This window comes from Setaria italica, chromosome IX, assembly GCF_000263155.2.
Source record: "Setaria italica strain Yugu1 chromosome IX, Setaria_italica_v2.0, whole genome shotgun sequence".
In the NCBI taxonomy this organism is placed as follows: domain Eukaryota; kingdom Viridiplantae; phylum Streptophyta; class Magnoliopsida; order Poales; family Poaceae; genus Setaria; species Setaria italica.
This window is the reverse complement of record NC_028458.1, coordinates 9,891,740-9,908,389: the sequence shown is the minus strand read 5'-3', so window position 1 is coordinate 9,908,389 and position 16,650 is coordinate 9,891,740. Positions and strand designations below refer to the sequence as shown.

At 46.8% G+C, this 16,650-nt stretch overlaps 1 protein-coding gene across 1 annotated transcript; it reads right to left on the bottom strand.

Moving 5' to 3' along the window:
- Nucleotides 1–5,086: 5,086 nt before the first annotated feature.
- On the bottom strand, nucleotides 5,087–7,468 carry LOC101773663 (plant cysteine oxidase 4). The gene is made up of 4 exons (XM_022823536.1): nucleotides 6,309–7,468; nucleotides 6,011–6,138; nucleotides 5,519–5,876; nucleotides 5,087–5,425 (listed from the first exon to the last, which is right to left on the bottom strand). The coding sequence occupies exons 1-4, from the start codon at nucleotides 6,997–6,999 to the stop codon at nucleotides 5,301–5,303; spliced, it is 1,302 nt and encodes a 433-aa protein (XP_022679271.1). The 5' UTR covers nucleotides 7,000–7,468; the 3' UTR covers nucleotides 5,087–5,300.
- Nucleotides 7,469–16,650: the final 9,182 nt, after the last annotated feature.

The following is a 16,650-nucleotide window of genomic DNA, read 5'->3' as shown; positions in this document are numbered from 1 at the left end:
ATCCTGCATAAGAATCAGTTAGAAACCTGACAAATTGAAGTCTAGTGGGAACATTCTACTATGAACTTGCAGTTCTCTAACAGTGCAAGCTTCTCCCTACCATCACCACAACTTCTTTTAAGACATGTACACTAATTGAACAGAAATCCAGAGTGTGTATGGAAGGGAGTATAATTCACAGAATAATCCATTCTTTTTTCAGTTTTCACAGAATGAAACATACATGACGAAACTAATAGTCTACCAGACACAATTCAGAGAGCATGGACAGGCACCGAGGCACAAACTCAAAACACTAACACACCACAATACAATTCAGAACTTTTGGACGCAAGAAAGCAAGAAAAACATAATGTGGAAAATATTTTCTTTTTTTCCTCAAATCTAGAATCCAAGCATGTGACAATCACATTTTCACACTGGTCCATCACAAGAGGCACCATGTGCCATCTGGGTTAAATTGGCACCCAATTCCTTCCGGCCTCCAACTGAAACCTGCATACCTGATGCATTTAAATCTATTTACCGATTCCTATTTGTTTTCCGATGAATCAGAAAGCATTGGACCCTAATCATGACTTTTGCGAAACAAGCCTAACGCAGACATAAGAATCGAACTACTGTATCAACGCAAGCAAATAAAACGCAAAGAAAGTGTACCTTGCTGGCAGTGCTCTCCTCGGACTGCACGATGCACTCGATCTCGGAGTCGATGAATCGCAGGTTCTCATCCGCCTCTTGGATGAGGATGACGCCGAGGACTGCGATTCCAAGAAGCAGAGCGCGGCGGTCCCAGCTCAGGACGAGGCGACAGGAAACGGCGCTGGGGAACGGGCACCGAGGAATGGAAGTCCGCGGAGGGAGATGCCGAGTCTCTACAACTAATAATAATCTCCAGACTGATGTGGAGGGACCATGGAGGTGACGAAGTGGAGGTAGGAGCAGCTCAGCAGTAGGAGGGAGTAGCCAGGGCCAGTTCGGTGCCCACCACACTGATCCCGCCGGCGTCTGCATTGAACAGAGCCCTCTTCCCCTCCAGCAGGCTGGCGCCGCAGGCCCCTGACGACCAGGACGAGGGGTCCTGCACAGGCCATGATCAATCGAACATGGATCAGATTGCATTGCAGCTGCCTTGATTTGTTAACTACCAATGCTCACAGACAGCAATCGAACAGCAAGAACTAACTGTCAGAGAATCATGCTGCAGATTGCAAGACTTGAGAACGAGAGGACAAAGAGGGAATGCGAGCTAGTGGGCGTACCACATGAAGTCTCGTCAGGCCGGAGAAATGCAGCAGCTTTTGAGGACTAAACCCGGCGGCGCCAGCAGTGCCGAACAGCTTTTGCGGCGACCTCGGGCTGGGCAGGGACAGCTGCAGCTTGGCCGCTGCATAAGTGGACGACGCAGAGGGCGGCGTGGAGAAGAGGGCGCCGACCATCAGGTGTTCGTCCAGGCCCGACGACGCCGCCGCCTCCTCAACTGCTGGGGCTCGCGACGGCCGAGGGAGCCCCGGCCCGGCGCTACCGGTGCCGCGAGGGATCCCCGGGCTGTTGAAGTTAGAGATATAGTCGGCCTAGCGGCTCTATCTCTTGTAAACCTACGCAGCCCAACAAACCGGATATCCTACGACCTCATCTGTAATTATGTTGGAGTCTTTAATACTCACATATATAAACACGCAACCTGTAGTATGTCGAAATAGGCAACTACAGTTCCACCAAATCTTTCATGGTGCTCCGTCCGCTCGAACCATGGTGTCCTCCTCCACGCTGCTGCAGCTTAGGCCGGTGGTGTCCGAGAAACTCACACGGGACAATTATGTTCTGTGGAAGGCGCAGTTCCTCCCGGCGGTTTGTGGCGCCCAGCTTCTTGGGATCCTCGAGGGAAAAGTCCCTGCACCGAGCCAAACCTTGGAGGTGCTGCTGGACGGCACGAAGCAAGAAGTCTCCAACCCCGAGTACGATTCGTGGGTGAGCAAAGATCAACAGCTCCTCAGCTACCTGTTGAATTCCATCACCCGAGAGGTGTTGGCAGGAGTGGCGACCACGATGACCTCTGGATCTTATGAGATTTTGACGGCCAAAGTCCGGTGTCAGCAGATCTCTCACATCGTTACAATACCACCACCATCGTCACATCATTTATCACTGCTAATTTCTTATCTACACCATGATAAGCACAATAAATTAAAAAAAGTCTACACTGTAACATTGCCATCACCGTCATCACATCATTTATCACTGCTAATTTCTTGTCCTGATCTCCACCATTGCCATCACCGTCATCACATCATTTATCACTGCTAATTTCTTGTCCTGATCTCCACCGCATAGAGAGTTAGGGCCTGCTTGCATTGGTTGCAAACCATGGTCTGCCAAATTTGTGTGGCGACACCACAAAACGGTGGTGCAAATAAAGAGCGTCACAATTTAGGCGTGGGAAGGCGTAGAAATGAACTGCATCTCGTGTGGCGCGCTAAAGCTTTGAACCCAACCAAGCACTGGCCAGCATCCTGTGGCGACATCCATGAGGCTTGGCGAAATGTGGCGTGCAACCAAGCACGCGCTTAAACCAAGTAAGCAATCTGCCGGAAGGGATTAGGCATTTAGGCATGTATACAAGAGATAGAACTAGCTACGAGATCTCTGTGGATAAAGCCAAGGCCGTGGGCATAGGCCATGCCACGTGCAACATGTAAATTCTTGAGAGATCCACCCTTTGCAAGAATCATCACTTCCCGGGCTGATTGCTGCCCAACTAACTGAGCTTTCTCAGGGTCATCCTCAGATCCATCCACAAGATTGATGGCAGCATCCATCCCGTTGTACGTTCCCCTGTAGAGCTTACCAAAGGCACCTTGTGCAAAGGCATCCCCAGGTGCAGCTTCCCCACGCCAAGCTGCAAATCCTCGGGCCTTGGCACGGGATGCTGCAGATCCTCAAGTCCCTATGCTCGCCGACCTGCTACAGGCATGCCAGCCGTCGTCTTCGCGTCCGATCTTCTCTGAAAAATACAAGCATCGATATGATCATCGGGAATGGAAATTTCGAATGCCAACGGGAGGTTAAAGTTCTAAACACATGTGGTGATTAACATATATGCAAATGTTTCATAAATTCAGGACCTCGCCATGACGTAACGTACTACCATGCGCAGCACGCGTCCAGGAAGGCGCTTGAGAGGCGGTAGCGTCAAATGGCATTGCCGCCGAAAGGCGCCGCGCCGCACCGCTCCACTCCACCAACTTTCCAAAAGAGGCACGTGGTTCTCCACTTCAAGCGTGGCGTGCCTCGCGACGGTGCAGCCTCTATTATCTCCAAAAGAAACTGATACGTTTGCAGCTGCAAGCTTGTATCTTTTGGCTGCCTACTGGGTCTTTTGTTGGGACGTGCATCTGTCCATGGATGTAGAGGAATGGTGTGGGAGGCGAAAGGAATCGAGATCTTTGCATTCCTCGATGCCATACTATTCGGTGCTGGGCTGCAGCACTCAGTTTCTGTGCTGGTACATGCGCATCTTGTGAGACTGCCGCGTCTGGGGTTTGTTTGCACGGTTAATTTTGCTTTGCAGCCTTGCATGATAAACATACATGCATGTAGGTTTGGATTGTGAGGGTTCCATGCATACTTGATTTCGGCTAAATTATTACAGGTACATGAGGAATAAAATAATTGTTCTCCGGTGGAAAAGAAAGATGGACGGATATTAGTAGGTTTCAAAAGGAAAAAACAACACAACGATTGACATAAAAAAATCATAAACCGGTGTGGTTACAAGGTGAATAGGATAATCCGAGTTCCGACACGAATATATTGAATGGACATGTAAAAAGCAAGATGTTGATAAAAGATTTACAAAAATATGATTTACCTGTGATGTGGCACAGTGGATGGTGCCGAGCACTCAGAGTGATGATCCTGGAGGACGACATAAGCATGCCCCTGCTAGTCTTGATTGGGGAAAGTAGCCGATTTGACGATAATATCTCGGTGGTGTATCTGCAGCAGTGGGAGTAGGAGAGATGCGAGAGTATTGGCTGATGAGGACAAAGAAAGGGAGCACCGGCGATGGAAAAATGCATGGTAGCGGTGATGCGGGAGTATTGGCTGATGAGGAAGCAAGGGAGTACCGGCGGTGGGAAAAAGGTGGTGGTGGTGGTGGTTCTTTGGAGCCGGTGACATCGGCTGCGGGGTGGGGATGGATTCTTCAGGCTACATGGACGCAAGCAACGAAAGGGGGAGGGAAGAGGAAGCACTGGTAGTGCAAACGAGGATTGAGATTCATGAATGGATAATTGAAAGCATTTCTCCTACTATAGCCGGTATATATAGAAGTAGAGGCCCAATTAGCGGTCAACAGAAACACGTGAGGTGGCGGATGGTTTCTTCTCGAGGTGTACACACGTCATCACAAGTAGCCACTCATCGTTAGCGAAAATGCTTAAGGGTATATTGATTTTTTTGGCATTGTTTTCATTTGTTTTCGCTAAGAGAAATAGACTTACTGACATAGGAAAGATCTTATGTAGTTAATGGCCATGTTTGTAAATGGGTTTTCCCGTATGAGGCAATGTTATTTTTCAACATCGATCTACCATGACTTTTTTTTTAATAAAACACTTACAATGAGTGCTTGAAGCGTTAACAAGTTATTTTTTTTAAAAAAAGCTGTTCATGGGTTATTCAAGGATTTGTTTTCCATTCTATTTCATTCTCTATGGGTATAAGTATTCATCCAAATTGCTACATGAAGATGTTGGGATAGTTACTTTCATAGTAGCTACTCCCTCTGTCCCAAATTATATACCATTTTGACTTTTTTAGATTCATATGTTTTATTATACACGTAGATATACCCCCAAATTATATATCATTTTAACTTTTTTAGATTCATATGTTTTATTATACACTTAGATATACCATATGTCTAGATGCATAATAATGTCTACGCATTTAGAAAAGCTAAAATAACTTATAATTTAGGATGGAGACGGAGGGAGTATTATTGTTCCCAGTTCAGACCTCCGATGTGGTGTGCCTTTGCCATGCCATTATGACCTATTAATTCAGACCTCCGATGTGGTGTAGCATGGTATGAAGCTACGAATAAAATAGCTATAGTACAATGACAACCACAATTACAAAGTCTACTTCATAAGATTGCACCGTCGTCGTCGTATATCACTGCCAATTTCTTATCTAACAGGACATTGGACAAGCACGATTCGGATCTATCAACACCGCTAAGAGAGTTAAACCGAGCTAGAAATTTGCCAAACGGGATCTGCTAGCTGCCAACCCTAGAAGATCTTTGGGCCTTGGTACGGCAAGTTGGCAATCCTCAGGTCCTTAGGCTGGGGGACCTCCCGCAGCCATGCTAGCTGTCGTCGCCTCTGCGCCTCCGTTAACCCACTGCTCACAGCACCTGTCGATAACCAAAGCAAACACCAAATGACATGAGCTCACCTCAGTCTTGTAGCTTCTTCCTGATTCATGCATGGAGCTAGCGAGTACTTACAGGGGTCGAGTTCGTCGTAGGGCAAGTCCTCGTAGTAAGTGCAGGACCTCTGCTCCGCCGGCGCGTAGGGCGGCGTGAGGACGTCGAGGAATGCGCAGTGCCCGTCTACCACGAACCGGTGCATGTTCCCGCCGGTGTCCGGAAATAGCACCCAGGCGTCGGACGCCGCCGTGACGTTGTGGTCCAGCACCTTCTCTGCAAGCATCGCCGCCGGCGAGCCCTGGCCGGAAACGCGGGGACGCAACCAGTCGTAGGCCTCGACGTGCGTCGACCCGATGAGAACCTTGCTGAACACCGTCATGCCCGGGTGGTCGTGGAGGGGCATGACCGCTCGCTGTGGCAGGAAGAAGACCGCGATCTGCGGGCCGGCAACACGTTGAAATTAAAATTACTTGAATTCAGAGGCAAAACACACATGCATTTACGGTCATTGTCTTGTGACATGTCAGTGATCACTTATGCAAAGCTGGGTCGGTCGATCGATATAGTTACCGTAAAATTGCTGCAGCTGTAAATGGTTTTGCATGTGATGATTGGTGGGGTTTGGCGAGCAGCAGCGTTCATCCTGTGGAAGTAGTCGAGATCGTCCATGAGCCCGACGTCATGCGGTCCAATCCTCCCTGAAAACACAAGCAAATAACAACATGGTACTGTTTCTCAGATCCAAACATGAGGTCTAAAACATACATGTCTCAGTCAATAACAACATGCAACTGTTTCTTAGATTCAGGAGCTCGCGAAATCGTACGACCATGCGTGCTCGCGTTCAACGAAACGGTACGGCACGAACCCATTAATCTGCAGATAAAGGGGACGATGATGGACGAGGGTGGTGTGGGGGTGCCCTTGAACACGTCGCGGCACGCATCCAGGAGGCGCTGGAGAGGCGGCATGGACAACAGCATGCTGCACCGGCATTGCGGAACGATCGCAGCCGCTGTCGCATCCGCTCCCGTCGTCGTCCTCCGGGTCGCCGGATCGGCGTCCCGCTTCCTCTCCCTGCCCAGCGACAGCCCCTCCGCCACCACCCTTTGCCTCTTCTTCCTCCCCACCCCCACGGCCTCGTCCCCCGACTCCTCCTCCCTCCGCCTCTTCGCCGCGCTAGCTTCCGCCTCCTCATGCCGGAGCTCATCTTTCCCGGCGTCCGTAGGCTCGTCCACTGGCTCCTTCTTTACTACTCCTCCAGCCCTCAGCAACGGTGTCCCCTGAGCTGCCGCATCGACAGCCTCCTTCTTTACTCCTCCAGCCACGTTGCTTCCCTCCATAGCCAGGGACCTCGCGGTACACAACCAGCAGCAACAGCACAACACCACACTTGAAGAAGATCGCCTCACCTCTACGAGAGAACAGACAGCAAGCAGAGAAAAGAAGCTAAGAACACGGTGATGGGTGAGGAGCAGGGACGGCAGGCGCCGGCCATTTATACATGCGAATCTCGGCATCTCTTGAGTCCCTCGCAAGCGAAATTCGGTGCACGCCATGACTCATGAGCTCAAGATTCACGCAGTAGACAACCGGTGGATTGGACGAAACCCCCGGCCGGCCGAAAGTGCTAGCGCCTCCCGGCTCCCGTTTCAGCCCACAGCAATCCCAATATCCTAACATCTCCCTCCGGTGCGTCGCCGAGCACGGCAAGAAACCGATGCCGTTTCAAGCTGCATGCTATGTCCTGGCTGCATGCCATACTCGTCCGCTGGCTGGTGAGGAAGAAGAACTTGACAGCATGCGAGAGGCGTGCTGTTTGATGGTGTGTTTCCAGCTGAAAGTTGTATATTTTGGCTGCAGTGCCAGGCAAGGAAACTGATCTGTTTCCGGCTGCAAGCTGTATCTTTTGGCTGGCGCCTGAGTCATTTGTTGGCTGGGTGTGGAGGCTTTGCGTTTCTTGCTGCCATACTGATACAATGGCTGGCAGATTGGCACTACAGGTGGAGGATATATTGCGAGGAGGAGGAAGAACGTGAGTGGCTGCATGCAGCGTGCTAGGGTGATGCAAGGCAGCAGAGGGTGTGCTGGGCTGCAGCGCTCAGTTTCTGTGTGCTGGTAAAGGAGCATCTTGTGATTGATATAGTGATGTGGCTGGGGATTGTTTGTACGGTTAAATTTGACCTCAGGATAAACATTGTGAGGTGGTGTGTATGTGAGGTGTCATGGGGTTGAGTATTGCTTAAGGTATTTATAGTAGATAAAGAGGAGCAAAATAATTATTCTCCAAAACTAAAGGTGGATGAACATTATAGTAGGTTTCAAAACAAAAAACCAACATAATGATCTAGCGTAAAAAAAACTGTGTGGTTGGAATTAGGTGAATTCGTAATCAGAATTCTAAGGCAAGATTAGGGAATATATTGAATGCACTTGTAAAAAATAAGAGTGCTGGCTAAAAATTCATAAAACACAATTTACCTGTGATGTCGTGGACGTGACCGACGATGACACCAATGATGTGGGAGATAAGCACAAACATGCCCCCACAAGATCTGATTTGGGGAGGTATCCAACTTGACGATATCATCTCGGTGGCATATCTGCAACAACATGAGTAGGATAGATGCGAGTATTGGTCGATGAGGAAGAAGGGTATCACCGGTGATGTGAAAAGGCATGGTGGTGGTGGTTTGGAGACAACTACAATGGTCGCGGACAGGGATTGACGCTTGATGCTACATAAGTGCAAGCAATGGGATGGAGAGGAGAAGAGAAAGCACCGGTAGTGTAAACGAGCATTGAGATTCATGAATAATGAAGAATTGAGAAATTCTCTTACTATAGCGGGTATATATAGACTGGAGTCCCAATTCGTGGTCACTAGAAACACACGATACGACACATGGTTTCTGCTAAGTTATACACACGTCATCACAAAAAGACACCGACTCTGTTTGTTGCCGTGTTTGGCGGACGATCTTCCTGCATCAAAAAGACACCGACTCTGTTTGTTGCCGTGTTTGGCGGACGATCTTCCTGCATCAAAAAGACACCGACTCTGTTTGTTGCCGTGTTTGGCGGACGATCTTCCTGCATCAGCACGTTGGCCAAAATCGTGTGGCGAGCCACGTCACACGTTTCGTGTTGCCCTGTTCAAAAACTAAAGCACATCACGCTTGCACCACCAAGAAGTGCATCGGCCGTGCGCCTTTCGGCGGGATTTTTCCGCTTTTCACGGAAGCGTAGAAACAAACTGGGCCATTGTTGCTAGCCAAAACAATTATGGGTTTAAATTTAGTGTCACTAGCCTTTCTTTGTTTCTACTAGGAGAAATAAGCTTAGTGACATAGGGAAAAAACTTATTATTTTTCAATATCTACTATGAATTTTTTCTTAGAAACACTTTCCATGATTTATTTAATGTGCGGTTGGCAAATGGGGTTTGTCTATGAGACACAAATACTACTTTCAATATGTACCATGAATTTTCTTAGAAACTCTTTCCATGACTTTGAAGTGTTAATAAGTTATTATTTATAAAAACGTTAGGGGTTATACCAAAATTCAACCTAAAATGTGGTGTTCCTTTGTTGTGCCATTATGAAATTATATGCAGTCATAATCCCTGCGTCCCTTTGTCAAAAAAAAAATCCCTTCCTCACTGCTGTCCTCTTGGACCATTTGGAGAGATGGTCCTTTGCACATCAAACCAAAAATTCTGGATGGGGTGGTTGAACCAATTTGGGTGGGGTGGTTCAACCAATTTACTTGTACCATATGGTTCACTCTGATTAGTAGAATAATATATTAAATGGGATGACTTCCTCCTGGATAAGTTGGTACAATTCACCCAACCAAATAAACAAAAGGATCATTTTTATTGGGTGTGCTTGGTTAGTTGCATCATTTGATTCATGTATAAAATGATTCAAAATAATAATGATATTTTTGTTTGGTTGGGTGAATTGTACCAACTCATCCGGAATGAGTCCGTCACACTTAATACATTATTCTACTAATTAGAGTGAACCATATGGTACAAGCAAATTGTCTGAACCACCCTATCCAGGATCATCCATGCATGCATCATGTGGTGCATGCAACCAAACACACCTATTTTGCATCATTTCATACATGAATCAAATAATGCAACCAACCAAACACATGGGCAGTCTTTCCTTCGATGCAACATTACCACCAATCTAGCAGTGCCGCTTATCGCACTGACAAATGGCAAGAGCGAGTACTACTAATAACACACAAAACAGCAGAAGGCGAAACACAAGCCCGCGCACTTTATCCCTGTAGAGCTGCTTGAGCTGCGCGACGCCCTCAAAGCCATTATCCACGAGCTTCCTGAGGTTGCGCGTGACTTGACTATTTTGAGAGTGTCCGTAGTTCGAGTGTTTAACTACTTGACAGTGTCCGTAATCTGATTGCTGTATGAATCCATTTGTGAAATGAATTTTGGTAGAGCTGAATCGAAGCAGCATGCACATGCTGCTGGTCTCTTTGTACATCTGGACAACTACTATTTCCAGATCCATTGATGGCGGTGTCTGCTGGCAAGCAAATGTGGCCATACGAACAATTTGGAGAGATGGTCCTTTGCACATCAAACCAAAAATTCTATATAAAGTGCTACTGTATCACCAAATATTTCTAAGGATAGGAAATTGCAGCACTTTCCCCTTCGATGTAATCAGTGTATGATCTGAAGAGGATCGGAGCAGATTGAGGTTTATTGGAACAACTGAAAGGATTTGCTTTTTGCCGCAAATAATCCCGCAGTCCACAACGCTAGCAATTTTGTCAAACTTCTCTGCTACCTGACCTGTAAGAAAGGTAGCAAATCAACCAACTAAAGCTTTCGCTCAACAAAGTGGTGAATTGGTGATTGAAGCTGAGTTTTTGTGCTCTGTTGCATTGATTTTCCGTCAGCATACCAAGATCACAAACATGTTATAAGTTTACAACCCTCCTTGGTTAGTAACCGATGGGTGATCACCCCACAGTGTCCTATACACAGTACCTCGACTGCTGGCCGGCAGTCAACATGATCAACAATCTAGCAGGTATTCGATTAGTTGAGTTCTGAAAAGTGATTGCAATGGAGCGAGTTCTGAAAACCAGATTCTTACCGAGGAAACGACACTAAGGACCTGACCTAAAGGAACCCCTTCAAACTCTAACCAGTCACTCTACCCAGGTCAAGCGCTGGAACCCCTTCAAACTCTAACCTGACCTAAAATTGACTGAGTTTTTACTGCAAATAAACTTATTGTTCAACAATTTAAACATGCATGTAGACGCACTGTATTGCCTTTTAATTTTACCCTATGAAGCATAGCTATAAGTTAGCATGTCACAGTTGCATTGCAGTTGTGCCGGGCAACACAAGCAGAAGCAACAGTAATAATTTACAGAATTCTGATTGAAGAAAAAAAACCGTACCACAAGGATTTTTGTACACGTTTTTTTGACACGGGGAATCCTTTTCCATTCATGAGCGGAAATTAGTCTCTTAAGACCACAAGTTGAGACAACATAAAGAAAACGGACAAGATCCCAGGAAGTGGGTGGGAATGGGAAAATTAAACCGGGATGACCATAACAGATAGACCATGAGTCGATGACCACACATTTCCATCACTACATGCCTACAAGAGATGAGAGACACACATATAACATAATTTGTGAATACATGAAACTATGAGATCTCTGTGATTGAATCCAAGGCCATACCACGTGCAAAATCTAAATTCTAGTGCCTGCTTCACTGCTAACTTCAGAGGAACAAGGACCCTCTGCCTCCTGTTCAAGAAACCCTTGGGAGATCCACTCTTCGCATACTTTCACAAAATACACCAAACCATTGGCTTCCTGCAAGCATTGAAGCACTAGACAACCATTGACTGCTGCTCAAGCAATTGAGCTGCTCCAGCAATTGTCAACCACAGCCCCTCCCTTCCATCGTCTCAGTAACAGCAGTATGACAACACACATGAAGCACCACTCCTGCAAGGCTGCAACCCGAGAAAGTGATCAGGACTCGAATTCACTGTACGAAATCCCTGATCACAACAAATACCACCTGACCTCTAAGAGAGAACTCTATGAGCCCGCAACACACACTGGTGGAGAACTCACCTATTATCCCGGTTGGTAGGGTGCAAAGATCTCGGAAATGCATCCGGGACAAACCAACCGGGACAAAAGGGGGGGGTCTTTTATCCCGGGTCACTCAACCGGGACAAAAGACCCCCTTTTATCCCGGTTGGTAATACCAACCGGGATAAAAGGGTTCACCCACGGCCGGCGCTGCAAAAAAAAAAAAAATCCCAAGCTCCCAGGAGGCCCCCCACACGCGCACGTCGCAAGACACAAGTCACGCGATTTTTCACGCGAAATATGCGCGTGCGCGGTTCGTGGGATTCGAACCCACAACCTCCAGCCTCGCGCGTAGCTTCCTTGCCATCCCACCTACACACCACATCTGACTATATAGGGGATACTATCCTTTTGTATTAACTCGTGGGGGACCCTTTTATCCCGGTTAGAAACACCAACCGGGATAAAAGACCCCCTTTTATCCCGGTTGGTGTTTCAAACCGGGATTAAATGCCTCTCAGAGTCTTTTTTTCCCACTAGCCTTTGCAACCGGGATAAAAGGTCCCGGTTGGTGAGCTCCCCACCAGTGACCGAGTTTTAGTCCCGGTTGGTGAACCTTTTGTCCCGGGCCAACTTTAAACCGGGACAAAAGGAGGTGGATGGAAAGTCATTTCTCTACTAGTGACAAGTAGAGAAGAAGGAGAACACAGCGATCATGAAAAGCAGCGCCGGCAGGAGCCGACCATTTTACGCAGTAAAGAAACGGTGGGTTGGAAGAAACCGCTAGCTAGCGCTAGCGCCCTCCAAAAGCCGCTTGGAGCCTGCGCTCGTTTCCAAACGCAGCTGCAAGCGGCGTAGTGGGAGAAGGGGCAAGAAACCGATATGTTACCAGCTGCAAGCTGTATCTTTTGGTGGCTACCCGAGTCTTTAATTTGTTGGGACGTACATCTGTCCATGGATGTGGAGGGTTGGGTGTGTGAACCGAAAGGAAACAAGATCTTTGCGTGCAACGTGCTAGGATGGTGCAACGCAACAGATGATGCACTGGGCTGCAGGGCTCCGTTTCTGTGTGACTCGATGTGGCTGGGGATTGTTGGTATGGTTAATTTTGCTAGTAGGATAGGCATTGTTCTCCGAAAAGAAAGAGGGATATACTTGGTAGGTTCCAAAAAGAAAAACCAACACAATGATCTAGCATGGAAAAAAATTAGAAACCACCAAACCAGTGTGGTTGAAGTTGGCTCCGAAATCTTAATGCTGACAAGAGTATATTAATTGAACGCGCATATAAAAGATATGAGTGTTGCTAAAAAAATTCTAGAAAACATAATTTACCTATGATGTGGTGCAGGTGACGGGGACAACAAGTGAAGACGAGGCTCTGGGAGAGCGGCATAAACTTGCCCCCACCAGATTTGGTACGGGGAGGTGGCCGATTTGACGATATTATCTCGGTGACGTATCTGCAATAGCGGGGTAGGAGAGCTGCGAGTATTGGTTGATGAGGAAGAAGGGAAGCGTAAGCAAATGGAAAAAGGCACGGTGGAGGTGGTGGTGGTGCTTTGAAGCCGAACACGTTGGTTGCGGATGGGGACGGATGCTTAAGGCTACATGGGCATAAGCAGTGGAATGGAGAGGGGAAGAGGAAGCACCGGTAGTGTAAATGAGGATTGAGATTCATGAATGGAGAGTTGATGTCATTCCTCTTGCTTTGGCAGGTATATATAGAGGTGGAGTCCTAGTTAGCGTTCACTAGAAACAAGTAAGGTGACGGATGGTTTATGCTAGGGTGTACGCACGTCATCACACGTAGATATTGTCGCTAGCAAAAAAAATGCTTATGGATATATTGATTAGATGATGGATGGTTTGTGCTTGGGTGTACACACGTCATCACAAGTATACGTTGTCGCTAGCGAAAAATACTTGTGTGTATATTTTGGTTTGATGTCATTAGCATAAGTGGCGGAGGAACGCCTAGGGTCAGTAGGGCCATGGGCCATGGCCCTAGGCATTGGGCTGATTTTTTCACACTGTGTTACTGTAGCTACAAGAGGCCCCATACAGCTGGCCCATCATCTCTATTGACTGGCCCTAGTCGTGGGCCGAGCCCAACTCCGCCCAGACTAGCATTGTCCTTTTTTTTAATTTTTGCTTAGGTCCCGTTTGGATCCCTTCAAATAAAGGAATTGGAATCTACTTAATGGAGTAGGCTAATTTATCTTGGAATGTGGCATTCCACAACTTTCCAAAGTTTAGATATAAGCCTATCTTAAATTCATAGGGTGGGAGATGGAAATTGATTCTATAGATTATGATTATTAGAATGGAATTCAATTCTTATAGCACGCTCTTGAACTCGCTTCCCTATAGTAGAAGTGCAGCACATAAGTATCTCTCCCATATCGCCAACAATAATATACAAATATATTCCACATACAATTATATTAGCTTAATTAATTGGTGTCTAAATTATGATTATTAGAATGGAATTCAATTCCAACGATCCAAACGGGACCTTAGAGAAATAGGCTTAGGGACATGAAAAATTGTATCTAGTTAACATACTATTTTTCACATATACCTTGAACCTTTTCCAAAAACACTTTCCATGGCTTGAGGTGTTAATAAGTCATTTTTTAGAACAAAATTGTTAATGGGTTGCAGGAATTTGTCTTTCATTGTATTATTCTCTATCGTTATGAGTATATATCTTCCAAATTGCGATATATTTATGAAGATGTTGGCATAGGTAATTTAATTGCTAATATTGTTCGCAGCTATGTGTGCGTTTGGTGGCGGATTTCGCATTGCATCGTATAACCTGGATGAAGGGATGTAGGCTGAGAGGGTGAAAAATTCTTAGAAAGAAACGGCAACAACCGCCGAGTATGGGCCTCCTTAGAGTAGGCATCCAAGTAGGGGTCCTACTTAGAGTGAGTTTTTTATTCTCAACCTCTAATTTTTTAGTAGGAGCCTCAATAGAGTTACTACTGAAATTGCTCCAAGTAATCATTTTTCTTGTTAGCTAATGATAATAGGTAGCCAGAACGCGCACTGCGGTAGAAAACATCAGTCCTGACGGCTCCCGCCAGCATTCTACTGCCAGCGCAAATGGCGGCGGATGCTTGTTCGTCACCGCAATTAGACCCGCCCGCAATAAAAGTAGTTCATGTGCCAGCGCAAATAAATGGTTTCTATCGTAGTGGCATACCCCAGTTATGCCGCATACAAAAGAGACGACGTCGGCCGTCAGCACGGTGGACTAGCGGGAGCCGTCATACTAAAGCTGTGCCTCCAGCCGCTGGAGAGCCATCCGCGGAGGCGCCATCGCCTGTGCTAACCCTAACCCGTCAGCTGGACATCATCGTCGCCCCTGCGACCCGCACCTGTCATCATCTCTCACGGCCTCGCGCTCTTGCCTGCTACCTGGCATTTGCCAAGGCTGGCCACTCCTCTCGCTCTGATGGATATGATCGGCCCCAAAATCTACACATTGGCGCGCGAACTCGTGGAATCCACACTTGCGCAAGAACGCATGTACGAGCTTGTTTTTTTTTTTTTGCAAGTAGATTAGGATAACGCAGGAGAAACAAACAGCAAAGTGTGGTATATATAGGACCAGCTATTCGGCTACTGTTATTTCAATCCATATCTCAAGCTGTTAACCAACTCTCATGTAAAATTGGTTGTTACACTTGACCCGTGGCTTTCACTGGCTACTAGTTGAGATCAGCATCAGTATTTTTTTTTCAGTACACACACGCATGGGACACTGCACCAGCATTCTTCACCTATCTTTTGATTTCTTTACCAACCCCTAACAATCAAGTTTCACTTTTTTGTGAAACACGGTACAGATAAAGACATACACTGACACACGCTTCACGCTTGCATACTCACCCTAGAAGAATCTTTGTGAGACACATGGTGTCTAGCTAGGACTCCAAAACCCTAACGACAATGTTCCACTATAACCAACATGACCACTAATTGAGCTTTTAATTAGGTCATGACATAGATGCTTGATTACATCTCACAACCTGATGCATGCTATGATGCTACAAAGAAAAGGTTATACGACTAACCATGATAAGCACAATTAAAAAAGTCTACTTTGTAGCATTGCCACCACCGTCGCTGTCGTCATTTATCACTGCTAATTTGTTTTTCTGTCAACAAGCTCATGCATGCATTCTAATTCCATTTTGGCGTCCCACCACATCGCTTCAGCAGCTACCTCCGGATTCCCTCCGGCATCTGGAGGGTCAATTGCTGGATCAAACCCCCAGTTCTACTGGATGGTTCAATGCCCATGGTAGCTCCTGCAACACAAGGTAAAGTGTGGTCAAGAACTCGAATATCACCGTGCTAATGAACTACCATGCCAAGTGATGGCCTCTAACGAGCTGAGCACTTGAGCCGACGGCCGCTCCCTATGTGTTGTTATTATATACTAGTAGAAATTTACGTCTTCACATTGTTCTCTCTTGGTATGATTATGTTCTACAAAATCTCAAACCTTAAATAATTCCTTAAATATTCTGTACACATAACAAATCATATCGACTTCGTCTGGTCTCCTATCGCCGTCACCGCGCCTGGCAGTGGCAACTGGCAAGCATGTTTTTGGAGTTTATTGAAGCAGTCTGGTCAAGAACTGAACTTGGCCAATTGGATTGGCTTCCAGGTCCGATCCTCTTGCCTGCGCTTTGTTCAGATTTCAGAACGGCACCAATAATGCATGCCCTTGCTTTTGCCATATACGCACGTACAATTGCCTCGTCCAAATCATAGAGATCGAGTAGAGATGACGTAGCAGGACGACTCCGAGATCCATCCAGCGTAGGCGTTGTTTTCACTGCAAAGTTCCCAAAGACGGACCGGACGGCAAAGAAAGGGAACGAAGGTGGGACTGGGACGGCAACTTTGAGGTGCCCGATGAAGGCACACCCTTGGGTACACGAGGGGGCACGTCGCTTGTGTTGTGTGGGTCTGTGTGCGGCATGCACATCTAGCCAAACCAATTGAGCAAAAAAAGAAAAAAGGGACGGCAACTTTGAGATAAACTAAGGTTAGCAGCCCAAAAGGAACAA

Excerpts from the sequence above, each read along its gene's own strand:
- LOC101773663 (XM_022823536.1), bottom strand. The coding sequence starts at position 6,999 with ATGGCGTGCACCGAATTTCGCTTGCGAGGGACTCAAGAGATGCCGAGA. Across the intron at positions 5,877-6,010 it reads ACAGCTGCAGCAATTTTACG|ATCGCGGTCTTCTTCCTGCC; the intron begins GTAACTATATCG and ends GCCGGCCCGCAG. Across the intron at positions 5,426-5,518 it reads CTACGACGAACTCGACCCCT|GTGCTGTGAGCAGTGGGTTA; the intron begins GTAAGTACTCGC and ends GGTTATCGACAG.